Here is an 18238-nt window from a genome sequence, read left to right as displayed (position 1 = left end):
TCGAACTAGAGAAACAAATAAAAATGGTTTTAAGTTGACGACCTCTGTTTTTCATCTAAAAGATCCATGTAGAACAAAACAAAAACATCGTAGTGTTTGAAGTTGACCTAAGGAGTTCCTTTTACGAATGAATTTTCAATAAACATCGTAGTTACGTCTCAGTCATGTGAAGCAGCATCAAAGGCCGAGGTTACTTAGAAGCTGACTCCATCTGGGAGTCTCCTCATCAAAAATGTACGTTAGAGGTGACACCAGTACTCCACTACCTCCCACCTGAAAGCACATTAACAAAGCATCTGAGGATTCGAGAACGAAAGACTGATCTCTGTACCAAAACAATGTGGTTTGGGCAATTAAATTTCAAGAGGGAAAGCCATGTATTTGTAAATTCCTTAAATAATGACAATCTTGGGAGTAAAAGGGAGAGGTGGACGAAAAGATGGATGTCATTACTAACCGCTCTCAGTTGCTGCACAGACTCATATAGAGCTTTTTTCGGTACACATATCACAATGGCATAGTACTCTATTGATACTTTTCCATCTCGTTTACAGTAAACTGGACTTATTGTTGGTCCCTGAACATCAGAAAAGAAGCACAATCATCTAAACTATCAGGCACCAAATCAGTGGAATACACTGAATATACACCAAAATATTCTTGGATTAGAACTAGGAACTAGGGGCTTGTGAGTCCCCATATGTTCTCAAACTTTACCTGCAATCCTGATAATGATGGTTGGGTTTTCACACGTTCAGCCACTTCCTCAGCATCCGTTCCTCTCATGTTTGCAACAACCTGGAGTGAAAACACAGGATGAAAGAAAGCAAACGTAGAGATAAGGAGAAACATTACAATTACTATGCACATACAGTGAATTGACCATCTGCCTTCAAATGAGCCTCTAATCTCTCGAGAATTTCATGCACTGTTTCTAGGGCTCCTTTTCTCTCAGTCAATGCCCTTCTGCTTGCCACTAATGCAGCCTGATAGTAAGAGAAAGGGAAAAAAACTTCTGGTACACCGGTTTTAAGTGTGAAACAGTAATCAATTCCAAAGATCTCCACAACATACCTGACTTTCCAGCACAATCCCTCCTTCAATCTCTTTCAAGTTGTTCTCTTTAAGGGTTGTCCCACTGCTCACAAGGTCCAAAATAGCATCAGCTATCCCCATCTAATTAACAAAAGAAAATGTGTCAACAAACACTCCACACGAAAATAGTTTCTTTCTGAATTACTATAATCCATAATCTCACGCTGTCGGGACAATATATCAAAAATACTTTCACAATATGGAACGCTACTCCCATATTAAGAATAAACTCTGAAAAGATAAGAATAAGAATACAATAACTCTCTTATAGAAAGATCTAATGTACTCAGCATTTTCATACAAAAACCAAGCCGTTTTAATCCTTATGGAAGTATAGTAGTCTAGTAAGAGCACATAGTTGGAAATCCAAGGTATTTTGAAAATTTTGTAAATCTCACCGCAGGAGCTGCCTCTAGGGCTCCATCTGCAGTTGAAAAGGTCACATGCTTTATGCCGTTTTCTTTCATAAATTTGGGGCCTAGCTGCAAACACATGTTGGATAAATAACAAAACAATTAAATTACATTCCGAAAAATGGTTAAAGGACAATGATGCACCAAAGGAACACTTGTAACTCATCATACATAAGAGAATCCTGTGGCAACTCGTAAAGGTCTTTCCTCAGTCCATTGCGGCATTTGCGCTAGCTCCTTCAGAGATTTTATATTCTCAAATATTCCATAATTGGGTATCTGAAATTATATGGAAAGAGGAATCAGAAGTCATCTGTATTGATGATTAACCACAGCTATAATATAGATTTGAACGTACCGCAAGGGATAGATGACAATCTCCAAAGTTGAGAGCTTCATGTACAATGATAAGATCTTCGTTCCCCTAAAAAATAACTCAAAATCTCTAAAGTTTTCTTGCAAAATTGGGGCCTTCAACAGGCAAGTTTAAGTCATATAAGCTAACGCAAACAGTATGGGCAAGCAATATCAAGGAAAACCACAAAAGAACAAATAACAAGATTAGGCTCATTCCTTTATATCTACCATGAATATCAGTATAACAACCACCAGCACTAAGATAATCTAGAATCTCAACATGTGTTTTGCTAATCAAGATACAGAAGTATGATGTTATTTACCTGACCAAATTCACTAACTATGTCAAGACCAACGATGCCTAAATCCAGATCTCCTGAGAGCAACTTCCTGACAATGTCTTTTGGCCGTTGAAACCAGACTTCCGTATTTGGTAACTGGAGGACAAGAAAAAGAGATTACCACTACAAACCTACAAGTTGAGAAATACCAAACAAAAAACTAAAAAATAGAACTCAATACGCTTTGGACTTCCTCCTAATGCATACCTGGGGAATTTCAGCAACATATTGCCGTGGATTGACTTGTTTGACAAATAATTGGCAATCCTTCATGAAAAGGAGAAAGTAAAAGAGTCGTAAGGAGCCATGAGAATGCAAATCAGAGTGTTGGTAAGAGATACTGAGAGTGAAAAATCATCTCAGAGAAACAAACGATCAAAATGAAACCTCGCAATAACCCAAGAAAGCAAACAAGGAGAGTTTGATCTTCAAGCAAGAGACCATCAAACAAACACAAAACTATTACAATAGGACACTCATATACATAACTTCGCCTAGGGAACGTTATGAAAGTTAAGCAATCAATACTTAGGCTTCACAGCACAGTCATTAGCTCAAATATGAGAAAGACTAGACCTTGAGCTTGTAAGTATAGCTCCATACGATATCTTATCCAATCCAGAGAGATGACAGCAATTTGATATTTGAAACACAAAAGTACATAATGTATAATATGAGAACTAAAGGAGACTCCAGTGCATTGTGAGAAGCAATTCCCAGAACAAATTGAAGTTTCCGCAACTCATATACAGTGTTCAGCAACCAGCACACAGAAAAAACTACAATTCTCCATGGAAATTTCCCAGCACAAATCGTCATCTATCCAAAGGGGAACACAACGACTCCGAAAACACTCACCTTGAGAAGATCCAGCGAATCGGCAGCCATGCGTCCTTTGCTAGGAAGACCGAGACGAATCTGCTTCCGCCCGACGAGAGATACGGAGTCGGTGGCACCATTCTGTACGGATTTCTGAGCATTGGAGATGCAAGAAGTGACCATCCTGAGGCATCTCTGACGAACTCCGGTAACGGACACAGCGGTTGAAGGAATCGGAGAGAAGAGAGAAAGAGAAGGTACATGAGAGGAAATAGAAGAAGAGGAGTATTGTAGAGTGGTGTTGAGGGGAATAGATATTGACATTGTTGCTGGCTCTCAAGCTCTCTCTCGGAGGCGGAGGAGAGAGATGGTCGACGGATATTACTGCTCAATGCTCGGCCGTTATAAATATCCGAGTGGCCACGTGGAAATTTAACATTTTTTTTTTTTTTTTTTTTTTTGTCATCATGGAAATTTAACATTTTTAAATTTCATTTTATTTTTTAAAATTTTCTTTTTTGAGTAGTGACAGAGTTATACAGATATCTCCACGACCAAAAATAAAAATACAGAAGATATCTTCCTTCTTCATCATCATATTATATAAGAGGAGACGGAATGAGTAAAAAAATGTGCCTTGAAGTCTCTTCTTATGTCTCTGTTTAGTCCATCTGTGTTTATTACTTCTTGATTTGCTTTAAGAGAGCAGCTACAGATCCACAATGTGTTGACTCGTTATTGCATCTTTCGCAGCAAGCCTGTAACATCTCTATCACTCTCTGGCACCTGTGCACCCCCACACAAAGTCTTATTAGTATGTATCTCCAGTAAAGCTATCTGGTTGATAACATTAGGGAACATCTATCTCTTTATATGCAGTGAAATCAAATAAATTCTTCTCTTTTTTTCAGCATTAAGAATTAATATCATATCGAAAGTGATGTTGTTGTGCAACATCGCTTGACTCTGTGTTAAATGTTAATCATCACCATATTTCTTAAGCTATTCAATGGGACTGTCAAAATGAAGGCCTAGAGACATGACTGATATATACTACATAATCATTATGTATGCACAACATATGACAAAACCAGTAGAGTCATACAGACATAAAAAAGCCAGGTCCCTTCTGAAAAATCGAAATCAAAAGAAGAAAACCAGATTCTTTTTCTTATAGCTCAATAAGTTTCTATTTTGTTCTAGGCTAGTTTTGTGAAAACAATGTTGGTCCATGCAAACAAAGTGACAATGCACTTGCAAACTTGCTTGTTCCTCAAGAGGTTAATACAACCAAAAGACAGAGACCAAATAGGTAGTGGGGGAAAATAAGGATCTCTACAACAAGCCTGCTTATGATCATCCAACAAGATTCAGGTAATATATTTTACTCATCCATATCTCTTTCTCAAATTAGTCAAAAGCCAGACATTTATACAGTGTCTCTCGTTAATTCACACCATCACGGTCTCTCGATTCTTTAGGGAGGGACAGACTACAGAGTGAGTATGATCCAATACAAAGTTCCCAAAAAATCACCTAACCTTGTGAAATTTGGTCAATAATCTCCAAAAAAAACCTTAAATTCACAAGGATGATGCATCTAATCTTTTGCTAAGTAACAAGAGAAATAACTTAGCTGAAAAAAAACCCAATGATGGAGACATGAACCCTAAACCCCCAAAACTAGGATCACAACCCTGCTCATCAATTAAAATGGATATACTATATAATCCACTAGCATCATCATAAGCAAACTGAAGGAATCTTTCAACAAACAAAAAAAAGGAAATAGAAAAAGAGAGAGTTGGGGAATGAATGAATCACCTTTGAGGAAGAAAATTGTTCTTGGAGAGGCAGGCTTGGATGTCGCAAGCCTCTTTCTTGCAAGGTTCTTTACTCGGTTGCGCCATCGCTCTCACTTCTTTTCTTTCACCCCTTCACAGTCTTTGATCTCAACTTTGGTTGTTGATCTGACTGATTCAATCGTCAAATTGTTTTCCGATTCACCGACTTGACATAATCTGCCGCCTGAGCGAGTTTTGACTATTCGTCGGAAGTTCGGGAAATTAAATCACAACCAAACCGGTCAGATTTACCGAACCGAACTAAAACCATTCAAATAATGTGTTATTAAATCGAACCAAACCGGATCAGAGTTATGTTTTGGTGTTATTTATTTACTAATAAAACATATGTAATTCTCCAATTAGGAGAGCGTGAAAATAGTTTTTTTGGTGTTGACACTCATGAAAAACGCATCTCTTTTCTGACACGTTCTTCTTCTCTAATTAAAAATCTCAATCTCCTAATTATCTTTGGTCAAATGTTTTTAATTGCATATATATGATGAATAATTTGTGACCTCTTAATTTGTAATTTACATATTGCTAACCATTTGTAGTTAAAAAAGGTTCAATCAATGCCATAAGAGATAGAACAAGCTGCTCGCTAGCTCAAGAATAACCAAGACGCCAAGAACATACGATTTTTGTGGTATAGTCTCAGTACTGTTGTAGTGATGTCCAATCTCTGTTAGCCTCAAAATTTGTATCTGATAACCAAGGATCGCATTCCATAAAAATACAGATACAGTAAATTAAAAAAAAAAGTTTAGAACTTAGCAATAACATGACACGAAGACGAGAACCGTACGTGAATCTTTGGATATAAGAGCTGCCACCTGTACTAAACTATCAGAAAATTTGAAGAATTAGATTAAGTGTACATATAAGGTAAATAGATTTTACGTATATTACAGCTAATATATAATTAAAGCCTTAACAACAAAAAGGTAAGTAAACAAGCCAAAAATAGAAAGAAGAAGAGTAAAGAGTGGGTTTTGTTCACAAATGCAAAAGAAAAACTCTTCGTTCAAACCTCTAACAACAGTCGCTGTGTGACTTCTTTGCTTTAATTGTGTCTCATAATAAAGGGAAACCCGAGGCGTCATACTTAAATCTCTTGAGATTTTTATTTCTCTCTTTGTTATTCCCAAAGCCAGATTAAATTTTCACATTTTAGGAAAAAAAAAATATTGTGATTTCTGATTAAATTTTTTATCGATCGGAATCTGAAAAGTCGACGTGATCAGTACTGGCCTCTTCTCTGGTTTGTGAAGAGAAAAATGGGTGCAATGCTAAACCTTATGCTCGTCGTCACTGTCATTCTTGTCACAATCTCATCACCCACACGTAAGTCTTCGAGTTTACTTTATTAGTAGGGGTTTATATGATGATTATAATTAAGTGTTAACAATGGTTTGCAGATGGATACGATCCTTTGGATCCGTTCGGTAAAATTATTATCAAATGGGATCTCCTTTTATCATCACCCGGCAGACACTCGGTATTTCACTCTCTCTTTTTTTTCTCTTCTATTTTTCTTGTGATTACCTCTCTTCATTTTGTAGTTTAATTTCTTTCGATTTTTTTTATTACATATAAACAAACAACTCTTGTGCTAAAACAATTATGTGTCTGATTATGGGACCCGAACCTCGTAGAAGCTGATATGGGTTTATGATGAAATGCTAAAAGATAGTATTACAAATTAGAATATACATTTTTTTTTTTAAAAAGAACTAAAATAGAGTCCGGATCTTAAGCTTAAGACGACGAAGTTTCTCGATTGTTTGTTTTGTTTCCTGCAATGTTGATTTTGTCAAAATCTTTTTCTGTTAAAAGTTGTGAAATCTGATTTTGGAAAGTTAGAATGAGATTTAGGTTGAAAAGAAAGATTGATTAAGATTAGCAGAGGCAACACTAGTTTAATTTCACTTTATATTCTTGACTATCTAAGAACCAATGTTTGTAATATGATACAGATTTTTCAACATATATATACAAATGTTCGGTGGAATATTCAAAATGTTGCAGGTACAAGTAACGGTAGAGAACATGCAAGAGTACCGGCACGTGGAGAAACCAGGGTGGAAGCTGAGTTGGCATTGGCTCAACAAAGAAGTCATATGGGACATGAGAGGAGCTGAGACGACCGAGCAAGGCAATTGCTCTGCCTTTGCCTCCAGCAGCAACCTCCCTCACTGCTGTCTCCACCGACCAACCATTGTCGATCTTCTCCCCGGAGCTCCTTACAATCTCCAGGTCTCCAATTGTTGCCGTGGAGGCGTCTTGACTTCCATGTCTCAGGACCACGCCCATCACGTCTCTTCTTTCACAATGGACATTGGGAGCTCTCCTGATGACCCTGAAGAGTTCAACATCCCTTATAACTTCGATATAGGGGTCCCCGGTTATAGCTGCGACAATGCTACATCCGTGTCCCCGACTAAGTTCAGCACAGACAAAGGCCGTCGCAAAACCCAAGCTCTAGGTAATCAAAAGGCCTATAAGATGTTATTTTATTACACAACAACAAAGTCGAGTTACTTAACAAAGATATTTGGTGTTGAGAGCAGCGACATGGGAGGCAGTGTGCGTGTACTCGCAGTTTCGGTCATCACAATCTCCAAAGTGCTGCGTTTCACTCTCTTCCTTCTACTACCAAAACATCGTTCCTTGTCCTACCTGTAGCTGTGGCTGCTCTAGTTCCCCTTGTGTCAAGTGATCCACTCTTCCTAAACCCTTTCATCACATTTACTTTAGTTATTGTTTTTGGTTTGATTCGGCTTCTTCCTGCTGGTTTGTTCAGGAAAGGAGAGTTGCCGCCGTATCTTGAACAGAAACATGATATAGAGGAGGAAGTATCGCCTGTTGTGACGTGTTCGAATCATATGTGTCCTATCCGCATCCACTGGCATGTGAAAGTGAACTACAGAGAGTATTGGAGGGTAAAGATCACGGCAACGAATTTCAATACAATGAAGAATTACTCTAATTGGAACTTAGTGGTGCTTCATCCAAACTTGAAAAGCGTCCAACAAGTCTTCAGCTTCAACTACAAATCCTTGACACCATATCAAAACAGCATCAGTAAGTCAATTCTTAAGAAGCTGATCGATCACAGTATCCTTATGATGATTATTACATTGTTGGTAACTTGAATCTTGACTTGTTGTTGGTGTGAATTCAGATGACACAGGGATGTTTTGGGGAGTCCAGTTTTACAATGATGTTTTGCTTCAAGCAGGGAAGATTGGGAATGTGCAAACAGAGTTATTGCTAAAGAAGGATATGGGAAATTTCACTTTCAAAGAAGGTTGGGCATTCCCAAGGAGAATCTTGTTCAATGGTGATGAATGTGTTATGCCTTCTCCAGATGACTATCCAAGGCTGCCCATTTCTGCTTCTGCTTCTTCGTCTTCTTCATCTCCTGTCATTAGCTTTCTTACAGTCGTCTTCTGCTTTCTCCTTCAACTTCTACTTCTTTGATGAAAACGTTCCCATTTGAACCATTCATTTGTTCCATGCTTCTCTGACCTTTTCAAGAAACAAAGCCTCTAATAAAGAGAGCTGAATTTTTGCATCAAAAATACATTAGCAACAAGCACAATTTCTTGACCATTGGTGATATTTAGTTAATAGTAGGAAAATTCTTTTAAATAGTAATAAGATATTGTATTTTATTTCCAGTTTTCCGATCCTTTTTAAATATCACTAAAGCACTTCAGATTTGGTAAACTGAAATATGAATATGCTTGGTGTGCGTATAAAGAAATTTTACCAATAAAAATTCTGGTTATTTACTGTGAAACTAGAGATATGGCCCATATCAAGCTGAAAAGGAAACAAATACTTTTTCGAATGCCTTGTAAACCAAGAACAGATTTAATAAGTCGATATTACATTTAGTATGATCTATAATAAAATGGAAGAATGTGTAATGGAAGTATACTCGTAAAGCAATATTTCTGTTTTATGATTATACAAAAATGGAAAGTAATGGAAGTATAATGTAAAAATACAAATGTTATCGTATGATAATAAAATCTAAAAAAAGGAAGTAGAAAACATATAAAAGACAAAATGGCATGTATCATAACATCAGTATATCAAATTTGTAAAATCACAATGAAAAAGGAATATTCGGAGCCAATAAGATTTTTATAAATACGTGAGAGACAAGTGGCCCAATTGATAGATGCATAGTAGGCCCACTTCCAAAAACGCCTCTTTTAAAAACCCGCCTCTTCCTTCACACCAACCTTCACTTCTTCTCCTCCTCCACTTTTTCTCAGATCTGTTTCTGAGATTCTTCGATTGCATCTCAAAAAATCTCAGCTATGGCTACCTCCTCCGCCTGGAAGCTCGATGACCATCCCAAGCTCCCCAAGGGCAAAACCATAGCCCTTATCGTTTTAGATGGTTGGGGTGAATCTGCTCCTGATCAGTACAACTGTATCCACAACGCTCCTACTCCAGCCATGGATTCTCTTAAACAAGTATGTTAACTTCTTAATATTTGATTTTAATGCGTTTTCGATTCATCGAACTTATTTTCCTTTGTATTCTTTTCTCCATAGGGAGCTCCTGATACTTGGACGTTGATCAAAGCTCACGGTACTGCTGTTGGACTTCCCAGTGAAGATGATATGGGAAACAGTGAGGTTGGTCATAATGCTCTTGGTGCTGGTCGTATCTTCGCTCAAGGTGCTAAGCTTTGTGACCTAGCTCTTGCTTCCGGCAAAATCTTTGAAGGTGAAGGTTTCAAATACGTTTCTGAATCTTTCGACACACATACTTTGCATCTCGTTGGACTTCTCAGTGACGGTGGAGTTCACTCTCGTCTCGATCAGCTACAGGTTTTGATTTCATCTGCTGTTTACCGTTTTTTTTCTTAATTTTGGTTTTGGTGTTTAATTTCTTAATACTTGTTGTTTGTTTTGCACAGTTGTTGATTAAGGGATCTGCCGAGCGTGGTGCCAAGAGAATCCGTGTTCATATTCTTACTGATGGTCGTGATGTTTTGGACGGTTCTAGTGTCGGATTTGTGGAAACTCTTGAAGCCGATCTCTCTAAGTTACGTGAGAATGGTGTTGATGCTCAGATTGCATCAGGTGGAGGACGTATGTATGTGACTTTGGATCGGTATGAGAATGATTGGGAAGTTGTTAAAAGAGGTTGGGATGCTCAAGTTCTTGGAGAAGCTCCTCACAAATTCAAAAACGCTGTTGAAGCTGTGAAGACACTGAGGAAAGAACCGGGTGCAAATGACCAGTATTTGCCTCCGTTTGTGATTGTTGATGATTCAGGCAAAGCAGTTGGTCCCATTGTGGACGGCGATGCTGTTGTCACTTTCAACTTCAGGGCTGACCGTATGGTTATGCATGCTAAGGCACTTGAATATGAAGACTTTGACAAATTTGATCGTGTGAGGTTCCCAAAGATACGTTATGCTGGTATGCTTCAGTATGATGGGGAGCTTAAGCTACCTAGCCGTTACCTTGTTTCTCCCCCGGAGATTGATAGAACCTCTGGTGAATATTTGGCTCACAATGGCGTCAGCACTTTTGCTTGCAGGTTCTTTTTACTTCTGTCTTTTTCTATATCACATTTTGAGTACTTGACAAATTTTCGTACATGCTTTTCTTAGCTCTCACTTGAAAAAGCTAGCTGGTTGTTTACTCTTTTTTGAATTGCAACAGTTGCGATGTCTTTGTTTTCTCTTAATGTTCTATGCTATATGCTATGTTGATAAAATCAAGTTCATTGACCTAGATTGCATTTTTTCCAGTGAGTATACTATGTTCTTGAATAGAACCTCTGACATATTTATTAATGTATGTGGCTGAAACAGTGAGACTGTCAAGTTTGGGCATGTCACCTTCTTCTGGAATGGAAACCGATCTGGATATTTCAACGAAAAATTGGAGGAGTATGTTGAAATCCCAAGTGACAGTGGAATATCATTCAATGTCCAACCAAAGATGAAAGCTCTAGAAATTGGTGAGAAGGCGAGGGATGCAATCCTTAGTGGCAAGTTTGATCAGGTGAGGTGGATGAATGGTCTTGTGATCTTATAATCAAATGTCCCTGTAAATAAGCAGAGATGTCTTATTTTTCGATATTGATTTTCAGGTGCGAGTTAACATTCCAAATGGAGATATGGTGGGTCATACAGGTGATATTGAGGCCACAGTTGTTGCATGCGAGGCTGCTGATCTTGCTGTGAAGGTATTGTTGTACAAATTATCAACAAGTCTTTATAATATAAGTGAATGTAACTTAGCTCACAAGTGGTTTGGTTGTTGCAGATGATTTTTGATGCAATCGAACAAGTGAAAGGCATTTATGTTGTGACTGCTGATCACGGAAACGCAGAGGACATGGTGAAGAGGGATAAATCTGGGAAGCCTGCTTTGGATAAGGAAGGGAAGCTTCAGATTCTAACCTCTCACACACTCAAGCCAGTAAGTAAAATGGAAGTCTGTGTTATAACCATATAGTAGACATTGTTCTTGATTTCTGATGTGGAGTTTTAATTTTTAATTGTAGGTGCCAATTGCCATTGGAGGTCCTGGCTTGTCTCAAGGAGTGAGATTCCGTAAAGATCTGGAGACACCAGGGCTTGCGAATGTAGCTGCAACAATTATGAATCTCCATGGATTTGTGGCTCCTGATGACTATGAGCCCACCCTAATTGAAGTAGTGGAGTAGAAGAATCGACAGCCCCATCAGTTTTGAAGAGGGCTGAAACTCTCTAGTTTTCTTTCGTTGTTTTCTAATAATAAGAGTATTACACAGACTACTTGTATTTTTTATTTTGGCTTTTAGCCAAAAACGTTAATTTCACTTTACATGATATTCAAGTTTTCTCTCTCTACGACAAAGTACAAGCTTTTTTTCTTCTCTTCCATACGACGCGTGAATTGTGCAAATGCGAGTTAAGCAACTTTAGATTGTACAAAATTCGGAACCATACAGATTCGAAGCATTCAAATTTCTTGACTCTTGCAAAGCATAAAACAGAGAATATCACAACCTTTACAAAGTCATGACTCATATAAAATTACCACAGTACAAAGTCAGGCTATGTCTCCTTTAAAACTTGTAACCAATACAAAACTCAAGTTTTATGCAGAAGCTTCCATGGCTATAGCTACATCCTCTTCTTCTCCACCGGCTAGCTTATCTTCTTTCAGTTTGTGAGAATCTTCGACATCCTCTTGTTTCTTCAATGCTTGTGCTCGGAACCCGACCATTACCTCCTCTGCTTTTTCAACCATTGCCAACAGATTTCCATAGCGCGCTTGCAGTTTTCTCTCTGTCTCCTTTTGCTTTACCACTTCCTCTTGCAAATTCTTTTTCCTGAAAGATGCAGCCATCTCTTCTTGCCTCTTCAATGCTTTGAAACACTCGACTTCTGTTCCACCAATCTCAATCTGCTTTAATGTAGCCTCTATTTGGGTCCACACGGTCTCTGCCCTTCTCTGTCAAATGAACAAATCCATTAAACATGACACCAAACAAAAGTTTGATTGAACAATATATAATTTCAGAACTAACATTAAAGCAATGTATATATTACCTCATGACCCTTTGTATAGGTTTTATACTTAGCCTTCATGTGTTCTGCCTTCTTCTCATCCTCCTCCATCTTTTTCCTTGCATTCTCCATATCCACCTGCAAAGCTGCAATTTTCTCTGCGTTCGCAGCAACACTTGAAAGCCCGTAAGCGTTTTGAGTGGGCAAGTAGATGAGATCATTCACGCATGTGTTGCGAGCTTCTACGAAATCACCAAGTGACGTGTTCTCATGTTTCATTGACACACGAAGGAACTTCCCCTCCTCCTTTATCATGCTGTCAGCCTAAAAAGAATCAGTGGCAACAACCTTCATTAGAATCTCCCTGGTGTAGACCAAATTACAGATGCTGATTCAAATTAAGGGAGGGTTCGAATTCATATCCAAAAAGGCATCAAGCAATCTATCCTAAACCAAGTACAAACTAAGGACTTTAGAGCTGGGCCAACAAATAAATCATCCAAAAGAACAAATGTTAAACTGACAATGGGAAGATTCATATACATACCTCTTGGAGTTCATTTTCCTCAAAATCTTCAATTGCAAGAAATTGAGAAGCAGAACTGTTGGTACGGTTCTTGGCTCCTTTCTTCTTCTCAGCTTTCTCATCAAGCGGATATTTTGCATTATCATGCTCCAACAACTGTAGAAGCTCCTCTCTCACCATTTTATCTGCAATCTCAATAGGAGTAGGAGGAACAACAGAACTTTTGTCTCCGTCAGCTGAAAGCAAGGAGTTCCTAATTATTTCCAATGAAGCAGCTGGCGGTCTAGGCAGATCTCTCTGCAAGACCTTAGACCTCTTCTTAAGCAATGCCTGTTGTCTTGCTTCTTCCTCAGCCTTTTCCCTGGCTATCCTGTCTGACATGTCTTCCTCAATTTTCTCTTCTGGCTCTTCACTTTCCTCTGGAGGAAGTTGTGCAACTATTTGGTACTCGTTCTTTGGCTGAGGAAGCCCAGTCAAACCAGAGCGTAAGCTCCTTTTAGCTTCCTCCCTTCTCTGCCTATCCAGTTTTGCATTTTCGTGCATGTCCATGTCTTCATTAATGTGAAGTTCATCCCTAAACGGAGTCCCTTTGGGTGTCATAGAAAAAGAAGACCCATCCCTTGATGGAGTCAAGCCAATTCTTGGAGTAAGACCAGCACCACCAGGTGTCATCGAAGGGGTCAACATTGGATTAGGCGTTTGAATCTCCTTCTTCCTTGGAGTGACCCCCGTAAAGTCAGAAGGGTGCAACTCAGGATTTTCTCCTCCTAGCAAAGGTGTCTGAGAGTCTCTTAATCTAGCAAGGTTTTCTGCTTCCATCATAATAGCATCACCTTTACCAGCAGGAGTTCTTTGTGGCGTCCTCATTGGTGTCATTCCTTGCCTTGGTGTTTGTGAGTAATTTGCCAATAGTGCACGAGTAGCAGCACTTCCTTCTGTAAGCTCCTCATTCTCTGCGAGAAGGTCACTGGCGTAGCCCATCTTAGCAATTTCTTCTAGCTCATGGTCTGAAATCTGCGGAGGTGGTAACATCAGCTTTGATCTTTTTCTAACAGCTTCCGGATCATTTAGCTTGTTTGCTTGCAATATAGCTGCTGGAGCATCCTGTCTCTGAGCAATTTTGTTTCTAGCAACATCTTGTTTGCGTAACTGTGCTTCTACATCAGCTCTTCTTTTACCTTCCAGTTCTTCAATGGTTGTTGGAAATTTTACTTGGTCAGCAGGACGATCTTCATCTGCAGTATCATAAAATCCAGCAGGTGCCCTCTTTTCAAAAGGAATTTCTGCATTATAGTCGATTCCCTTTCTCTTCCTTTTCCTATGCCTACCATCAATCCCAGCTGCTTTTAGCTCCCTTCTCTTTTGCAGAGAAGCCAGCCTTCTAGCTTCCTCAAGTTGTTTTTCTCTAGCTTTTCTTTTAGCCTTTTTCCCCCTAGTGTTAGCCAATCTAGCTCTAGCTTCAGAGAGCATTTCTTTCTCGTCTTCGTCCATATCTACGGGATCAGGACGAGCAGGTTTTGCTTCAGGGTTCGGATCAATCTCACCAGGACGTAATTTCCGTGGATCATCCGCTGCATCATAATTCTCGTCCTTAGTACATGCTGCATCAAGAAGCTTTTCATACCTCTCAAGGCATTGAGATGGTGTACGGCCAACAATAGGAGCAATAGTTCTCCACTGAGTAGGCAGCAGTTTTGCAAGATGTAGAAGCTTCTCATCTTCTTCTCTGGTCCACTCAGTCTGCGTTAACGTCAAAAAAAAACAAATCAGATTCAAATTCAAAAACGTATGAAAGCCTTAACATACTCCAAAAGTCCTACAATTGCCAACACTCTGTAAGAACTTCAGAACAAATTTATATACATATATATACCACTAAACCTCCAAGTATCAAGCTACTAAACCACCTATAAGCCTAGATTGGAACTATATTTTTCATTATTTTCCAGATCCAGAACAAAAAAAAATTATGGAACACTACCAGTAAAGAGAAGGAAAACGCGGACACCACATACCTTTTTGATAGAAGGATCGAGCCACTCGTACCAGCGAGCTTTACACTGTTTGGCAGATTTACGAACGAGAAGAGACGAGATCCGAGCCCATTGGTTCTTACCATACTTCATCACTGCGGCCTTGAGAATCTCATCTTCGGTGTTCTTCCAAACACCTCCCTTAATCATAATCCTCATCTTCGCTCAACTGTTTTTGATCCTAACGCACTCCAAATCAAGGTCTGTAAAGCTAAATGCTCGTCGGAACCGGCAGAACGAAGAACAGAAGGAAGCGAGAGAGAGAGTAACCCTAGATTAGGGTTGGAACCAACGAAGAAGAAAAGGTTCAATCGAACACTACTATACTACTCCTTTCCTTTTTAGTTTTTTTGTTATTTTCTCACATCATAAATATCGGAATATATTTATGGGCCTAACCGACTTGGACCAATTCCCGTACTTAATGGGCCGTAAGTGATAAATTAATCGCAAAGGTTGTTGCATCGTTTTTATGTCACACTCTGTTGTCTCTTTTACTCTGAATGCGAAGCAGCGTAGAGAGGAGAAGCACGAAGCACTAAAACCCTAGTGGAGTAATGGTGAAGCTCACGGCTGATTTGATCTGGAAAAGTCCTCACTTCTTCAATGCCATCAAGGAGCGCGAATTGGATCTACGAGGTAAACTTCTTCTCTTTCCAATTTACCTTTCTGTGGTTTCTGTAACCCTAAATACCCTACTTTGAGTAATCGTTTGTTGTTTTGGGGTTATTTTTTCTGCAGGTAACAAGATACCTGTCATCGAAAACTTGGGTGCTACTGAGGTACTCTCTTGTTCTGTTTTAGTGACATGTTCTATTGGGTATCATTTCCCCTTTCTCTGCCAGCTGAAGAATTTGTAGATGCGGTTGTATTGTATGTTCTTAATTCTGCCTTGTTGGGGTTCTACACTCAAGTATTTTGAAAAAAGATCACTGAAAGAAACATTGCTGAATTTGAGCAATTTGCTCCTTTGTCGTAGTTTGCATCTGTTTTCCAACTCTTCTGAAGTATATCTTTGGCTTCGTGTAATCTCATTCGTATATTGAGAGCCAGTCTTCTCTAAGAAAGTCCTCCTATAGATTGTGTGTTAGGCCCTGTTAATTTGCATGTTTGAGGCTCTCTAATATGCTGTCCTGAATCTCCCCATCGTATTTTGGTATAGCACTCTAGCTATCTAGTATGCTATGAATTGATTTTGATTGGTTTACTGATTAACTTTTGTTGCTTTGCTTACAGGACCAATTCGATACAATTGATCTGTCTGACAATGAGATAGTTAAGCTAGACAACTTTCCATACCTCAACCGATTAGGAACTTTGCTCATCAACAACAATCGGATCACCCGGATAAATCCTAATCTTGGAGGTAACCTCTATGTGCGTCTTGTAATAAAATATAATTAATAACACATTGTTTGTGTTGTTGATAAAATGTGTTGTACTTATAGCATGGTTGTACTTCTGCAGAATTCCTGCCGAAGCTTCATTCTTTGGTAATTACAAATAACAGGCTTGTGAATTTGGTTGAAATCGACCCCCTTGCCTCCATTCCGAAGCTGCAGTACCTTAGTTTGTTGGATAATAACATCACCAAAAAGCCAAACTATCGCCTTTATGTGATTCACAAGCTAAAATCTCTTCGAGTATTGGATTTCATAAAAATTAAAGCCAAGGTAAGAACTTTATTCTGTGTTTATCCACTTTCCATATCCATTGCTGAAATGGTGATAAGAAATGTTGAAAGAAAGACCATTTACCTGACGAACATTGGTTCCTAACAGGAGAGAGCTGAAGCTGCTGCTTTGTTTTCATCCAAAGAAGCAGAAGAGGAGGCTAAGAAGGTTTCTCAGGAGGAGGTTAAAAAGGTGTCGGAAACTGTAGAAAACCCAGAGACTCCGAAAGTGGTGGCCCCAACACAGGAGCAAATTTTAGCAATCAAGGTGCGATTATCTCTAAATGTTGTCGTATTCATTTCCCAGTTGAGTAGCTCAACGAGGTTATAATCTTAAATCTTTCCAAGATGGAAAACACAAAAACTTCAGGAATTGGGTGTTGGAAGAGGAGAGACCCCGGAAACTGGATAGAACCAAACATATTTACTGTTTTGTTTGTCTTTATATTAAGTAAGGCTGTGTGTTTGATAGTAACTTTGGTGTTTCGTTTCCATGATGTTCCAGGCGGCAATTATCAACTCCCAGACGATAGAAGAAATTGCCAGACTTGAACAGGTTCCTTGCTTTTTATTATCAAATGTGTGCCTGATGTTGTTGCTTTTAGTTGATTTTGACAATTTTCTTTTATATTGGTTGTTGGACATATAGGCTTTGAAGTTTGGACAGGTTCCCGCAGGCCTGATAATTCCTGATAACAAGCCTGCATCTGGTGAAAAAACTGTGCTTGATGTTAATGAAGGTTCTGCTCCCATGGAGGTAGGGTTCTTATAAGAAACTGTTGCTTCTTGGTCTGTGAATCTTATAATTAAATGTAACTAACTAACTATGGGGGTATGATTACTTATTTTACTTGAATTTAGGCAAACCTCTTTAGGAAGAGGATCTAAGCTGCCTGAATTTGGACTTTGACTGAGTTCATGGTTATTGTCAGTTTTACGATATTTTCTTTGCTGGACTATAGAAATCAAACACTCTGCCGGTTACTATGAAAATGCTAAGTGAGAACCAATTTCCTGTGTCAGGACTAAGAACTCGGAAATAGTATTAGAGAAGTTCTTGTTTATTTGTGCTTTAAAGTCTAAAAGTTCTGTAGAAGTTACTTGGGATGACTACGTGAATTGTTTACTTGACTGGTTGAGTTGCTAGTTTGATTTCATTAAACCAATTGCATATAACATTTTTTATAGTTGTTTTTTTTATGAACTAAACGTTCCTGCAATTTATTTTTCTTCAGGAATAGAAGAAAGTGTGGAAGTGCTCCTCCAATCGTGGTAGCTACTGCTCGATTGTTCAGTAATTGTTTCTGACGAGCGGTATTGTAAGGTTTCTGTCAGTTGGTTAGGGAACTCATGCACAATAGGTGGAACCTGTAAACTAGTTACTGCTCGAGAGCATCTGTTTTGAACCCTTAAAAAGAGAGGCAAAGAGGATTGTAGTCTTTTAGTCTGCATTCGCAGGGAGAGAGAGGATGAACACAGTATTTGCTTATGCTCTTTTTGCACTATAGTTTCTTCTCATATTATTTTTGTATCTCCTCGATCAATGTCATGATATACTGAGAAACTTAATTAGATTAAAAAAAATTAGCAGGACCAAG

The 18238-nt window shown here is 38.7% G+C and overlaps 6 protein-coding genes across 6 annotated transcripts; 3 read left to right on the top strand and 3 right to left on the bottom strand.

Annotated features, from left to right (window-relative positions):
- Positions 1 to 24: 24 nt before the first annotated feature.
- LOC17897269 (ATP phosphoribosyltransferase 2, chloroplastic) lies at positions 25 to 3402 on the bottom strand. The gene is made up of 11 exons (XM_006306109.2): positions 3065 to 3402; positions 2414 to 2473; positions 2189 to 2302; positions 1867 to 1932; positions 1680 to 1787; positions 1494 to 1577; positions 1075 to 1176; positions 873 to 986; positions 718 to 798; positions 458 to 577; positions 25 to 273 (listed from the first exon to the last, which is right to left on the bottom strand). The coding sequence occupies exons 1-11, from the start codon at positions 3347 to 3349 to the stop codon at positions 178 to 180; spliced, it is 1230 nt and encodes a 409-aa protein (XP_006306171.1). The 5' UTR covers positions 3350 to 3402; the 3' UTR covers positions 25 to 177.
- A 138-nt stretch (positions 3403 to 3540) lies between these two features.
- LOC111832668 (cx9C motif-containing protein 4) lies at positions 3541 to 5078 on the bottom strand. The gene is made up of 2 exons (XM_023790306.1): positions 4850 to 5078; positions 3541 to 3811 (listed from the first exon to the last, which is right to left on the bottom strand). Exons 1-2 carry the CDS (start codon positions 4933 to 4935, stop codon positions 3706 to 3708), a joined length of 192 nt encoding a protein of 63 aa, XP_023646074.1. The 5' UTR covers positions 4936 to 5078; the 3' UTR covers positions 3541 to 3705.
- Positions 5079 to 6116: 1038 nt separating this feature from the next.
- On the top strand, positions 6117 to 8355 carry LOC17899198 (COBRA-like protein 6). The gene is made up of 6 exons (XM_006305972.2): positions 6117 to 6216; positions 6291 to 6370; positions 6901 to 7357; positions 7443 to 7587; positions 7676 to 7956; positions 8057 to 8355. Exons 1-6 carry the CDS (start codon positions 6150 to 6152, stop codon positions 8353 to 8355), a joined length of 1329 nt encoding a protein of 442 aa, XP_006306034.1. The 5' UTR covers positions 6117 to 6149.
- Positions 8356 to 9134: 779 nt separating this feature from the next.
- On the top strand, positions 9135 to 11732 carry LOC17899490 (2,3-bisphosphoglycerate-independent phosphoglycerate mutase 1). Its single transcript, XM_006307089.2, has 7 exons — positions 9135 to 9365; positions 9447 to 9725; positions 9815 to 10443; positions 10721 to 10913; positions 11002 to 11097; positions 11178 to 11333; positions 11419 to 11732. Exons 1-7 carry the CDS (start codon positions 9207 to 9209, stop codon positions 11578 to 11580), a joined length of 1674 nt encoding a protein of 557 aa, XP_006307151.1. The 5' UTR covers positions 9135 to 9206; the 3' UTR covers positions 11581 to 11732.
- Positions 11733 to 11846: 114 nt separating this feature from the next.
- LOC17897115 (cell division cycle 5-like protein) lies at positions 11847 to 15314 on the bottom strand. Its single transcript, XM_023788922.1, has 4 exons — positions 14951 to 15314; positions 12957 to 14675; positions 12452 to 12733; positions 11847 to 12353 (listed from the first exon to the last, which is right to left on the bottom strand). The coding sequence occupies exons 1-4, from the start codon at positions 15125 to 15127 to the stop codon at positions 11997 to 11999; spliced, it is 2535 nt and encodes an 844-aa protein (XP_023644690.1). The 5' UTR covers positions 15128 to 15314; the 3' UTR covers positions 11847 to 11996.
- A 138-nt stretch (positions 15315 to 15452) lies between these two features.
- On the top strand, positions 15453 to 18175 carry LOC17896732 (U2 small nuclear ribonucleoprotein A'). The gene is made up of 8 exons (XM_006306167.2): positions 15453 to 15607; positions 15710 to 15750; positions 16205 to 16334; positions 16436 to 16641; positions 16750 to 16908; positions 17146 to 17196; positions 17290 to 17397; positions 17876 to 18175. The coding sequence occupies exons 1-8, from the start codon at positions 15526 to 15528 to the stop codon at positions 17879 to 17881; spliced, it is 783 nt and encodes a 260-aa protein (XP_006306229.2). The 5' UTR covers positions 15453 to 15525; the 3' UTR covers positions 17882 to 18175.
- Positions 18176 to 18238: the final 63 nt, after the last annotated feature.

This window comes from Capsella rubella, unplaced genomic scaffold, assembly GCF_000375325.1.
Source record: "Capsella rubella cultivar Monte Gargano unplaced genomic scaffold, Caprub1_0 scaffold_1, whole genome shotgun sequence".
NCBI classification, from domain to species: Eukaryota; Viridiplantae; Streptophyta; class Magnoliopsida; order Brassicales; family Brassicaceae; genus Capsella; species Capsella rubella.
This window is presented reverse-complemented; position numbering and strand designations above follow the sequence as displayed.

Bases quoted from the DNA above. Each gene is read 5' to 3' on its own strand.
- LOC17897269 (XM_006306109.2), bottom strand. From the start codon at position 3,349: ATGTCAATATCTATTCCCCTCAACACCACTCTACAATACTCCTCTTCT. The intron at 1,788-1,866 runs GTACGTTCAAAT...ATATAATTTCAG, and splicing joins ATTGTCATCTATCCCTTGCG to ATACCCAATTATGGAATATT. The intron at 1,177-1,493 runs GTGAGATTTACA...TTTGTTAATTAG, and splicing joins CCCTAGAGGCAGCTCCTGCG to ATGGGGATAGCTGATGCTAT.
- LOC111832668 (XM_023790306.1), bottom strand. From the start codon at position 4,935: ATGGCGCAACCGAGTAAAGAACCTTGCAAGAAAGAGGCTTGCGACATC. The intron at 3,812-4,849 runs GTGATTCATTCA...GGGGGTGCACAG, and splicing joins AACAATTTTCTTCCTCAAAG to GTGCCAGAGAGTGATAGAGA.
- LOC17899198 (XM_006305972.2), top strand. From the start codon at position 6,150: ATGGGTGCAATGCTAAACCTTATGCTCGTCGTCACTGTCATTCTTGTC. The intron at 6,371-6,900 runs GTATTTCACTCT...AAAATGTTGCAG, and splicing joins CATCACCCGGCAGACACTCG to GTACAAGTAACGGTAGAGAA. The intron at 7,358-7,442 runs GTAATCAAAAGG...TGTTGAGAGCAG, and splicing joins TCGCAAAACCCAAGCTCTAG to CGACATGGGAGGCAGTGTGC.
- LOC17899490 (XM_006307089.2), top strand. From the start codon at position 9,207: ATGGCTACCTCCTCCGCCTGGAAGCTCGATGACCATCCCAAGCTCCCC. The intron at 9,726-9,814 runs GTTTTGATTTCA...TGTTTTGCACAG, and splicing joins CTCGTCTCGATCAGCTACAG to TTGTTGATTAAGGGATCTGC. The intron at 11,334-11,418 runs GTAAGTAAAATG...TTTTAATTGTAG, and splicing joins CCTCTCACACACTCAAGCCA to GTGCCAATTGCCATTGGAGG.
- LOC17897115 (XM_023788922.1), bottom strand. From the start codon at position 15,127: ATGAGGATTATGATTAAGGGAGGTGTTTGGAAGAACACCGAAGATGAG. The intron at 14,676-14,950 runs GTATGTGGTGTC...ACGTTAACGCAG, and splicing joins TCGATCCTTCTATCAAAAAG to ACTGAGTGGACCAGAGAAGA. The intron at 12,354-12,451 runs GTAATATATACA...TTCATTTGACAG, and splicing joins CCTATACAAAGGGTCATGAG to AGAAGGGCAGAGACCGTGTG.
- LOC17896732 (XM_006306167.2), top strand. From the start codon at position 15,526: ATGGTGAAGCTCACGGCTGATTTGATCTGGAAAAGTCCTCACTTCTTC. The intron at 15,751-16,204 runs GTACTCTCTTGT...CTTTGCTTACAG, and splicing joins AAAACTTGGGTGCTACTGAG to GACCAATTCGATACAATTGA. The intron at 16,909-17,145 runs GTGCGATTATCT...ATGATGTTCCAG, and splicing joins AGCAAATTTTAGCAATCAAG to GCGGCAATTATCAACTCCCA.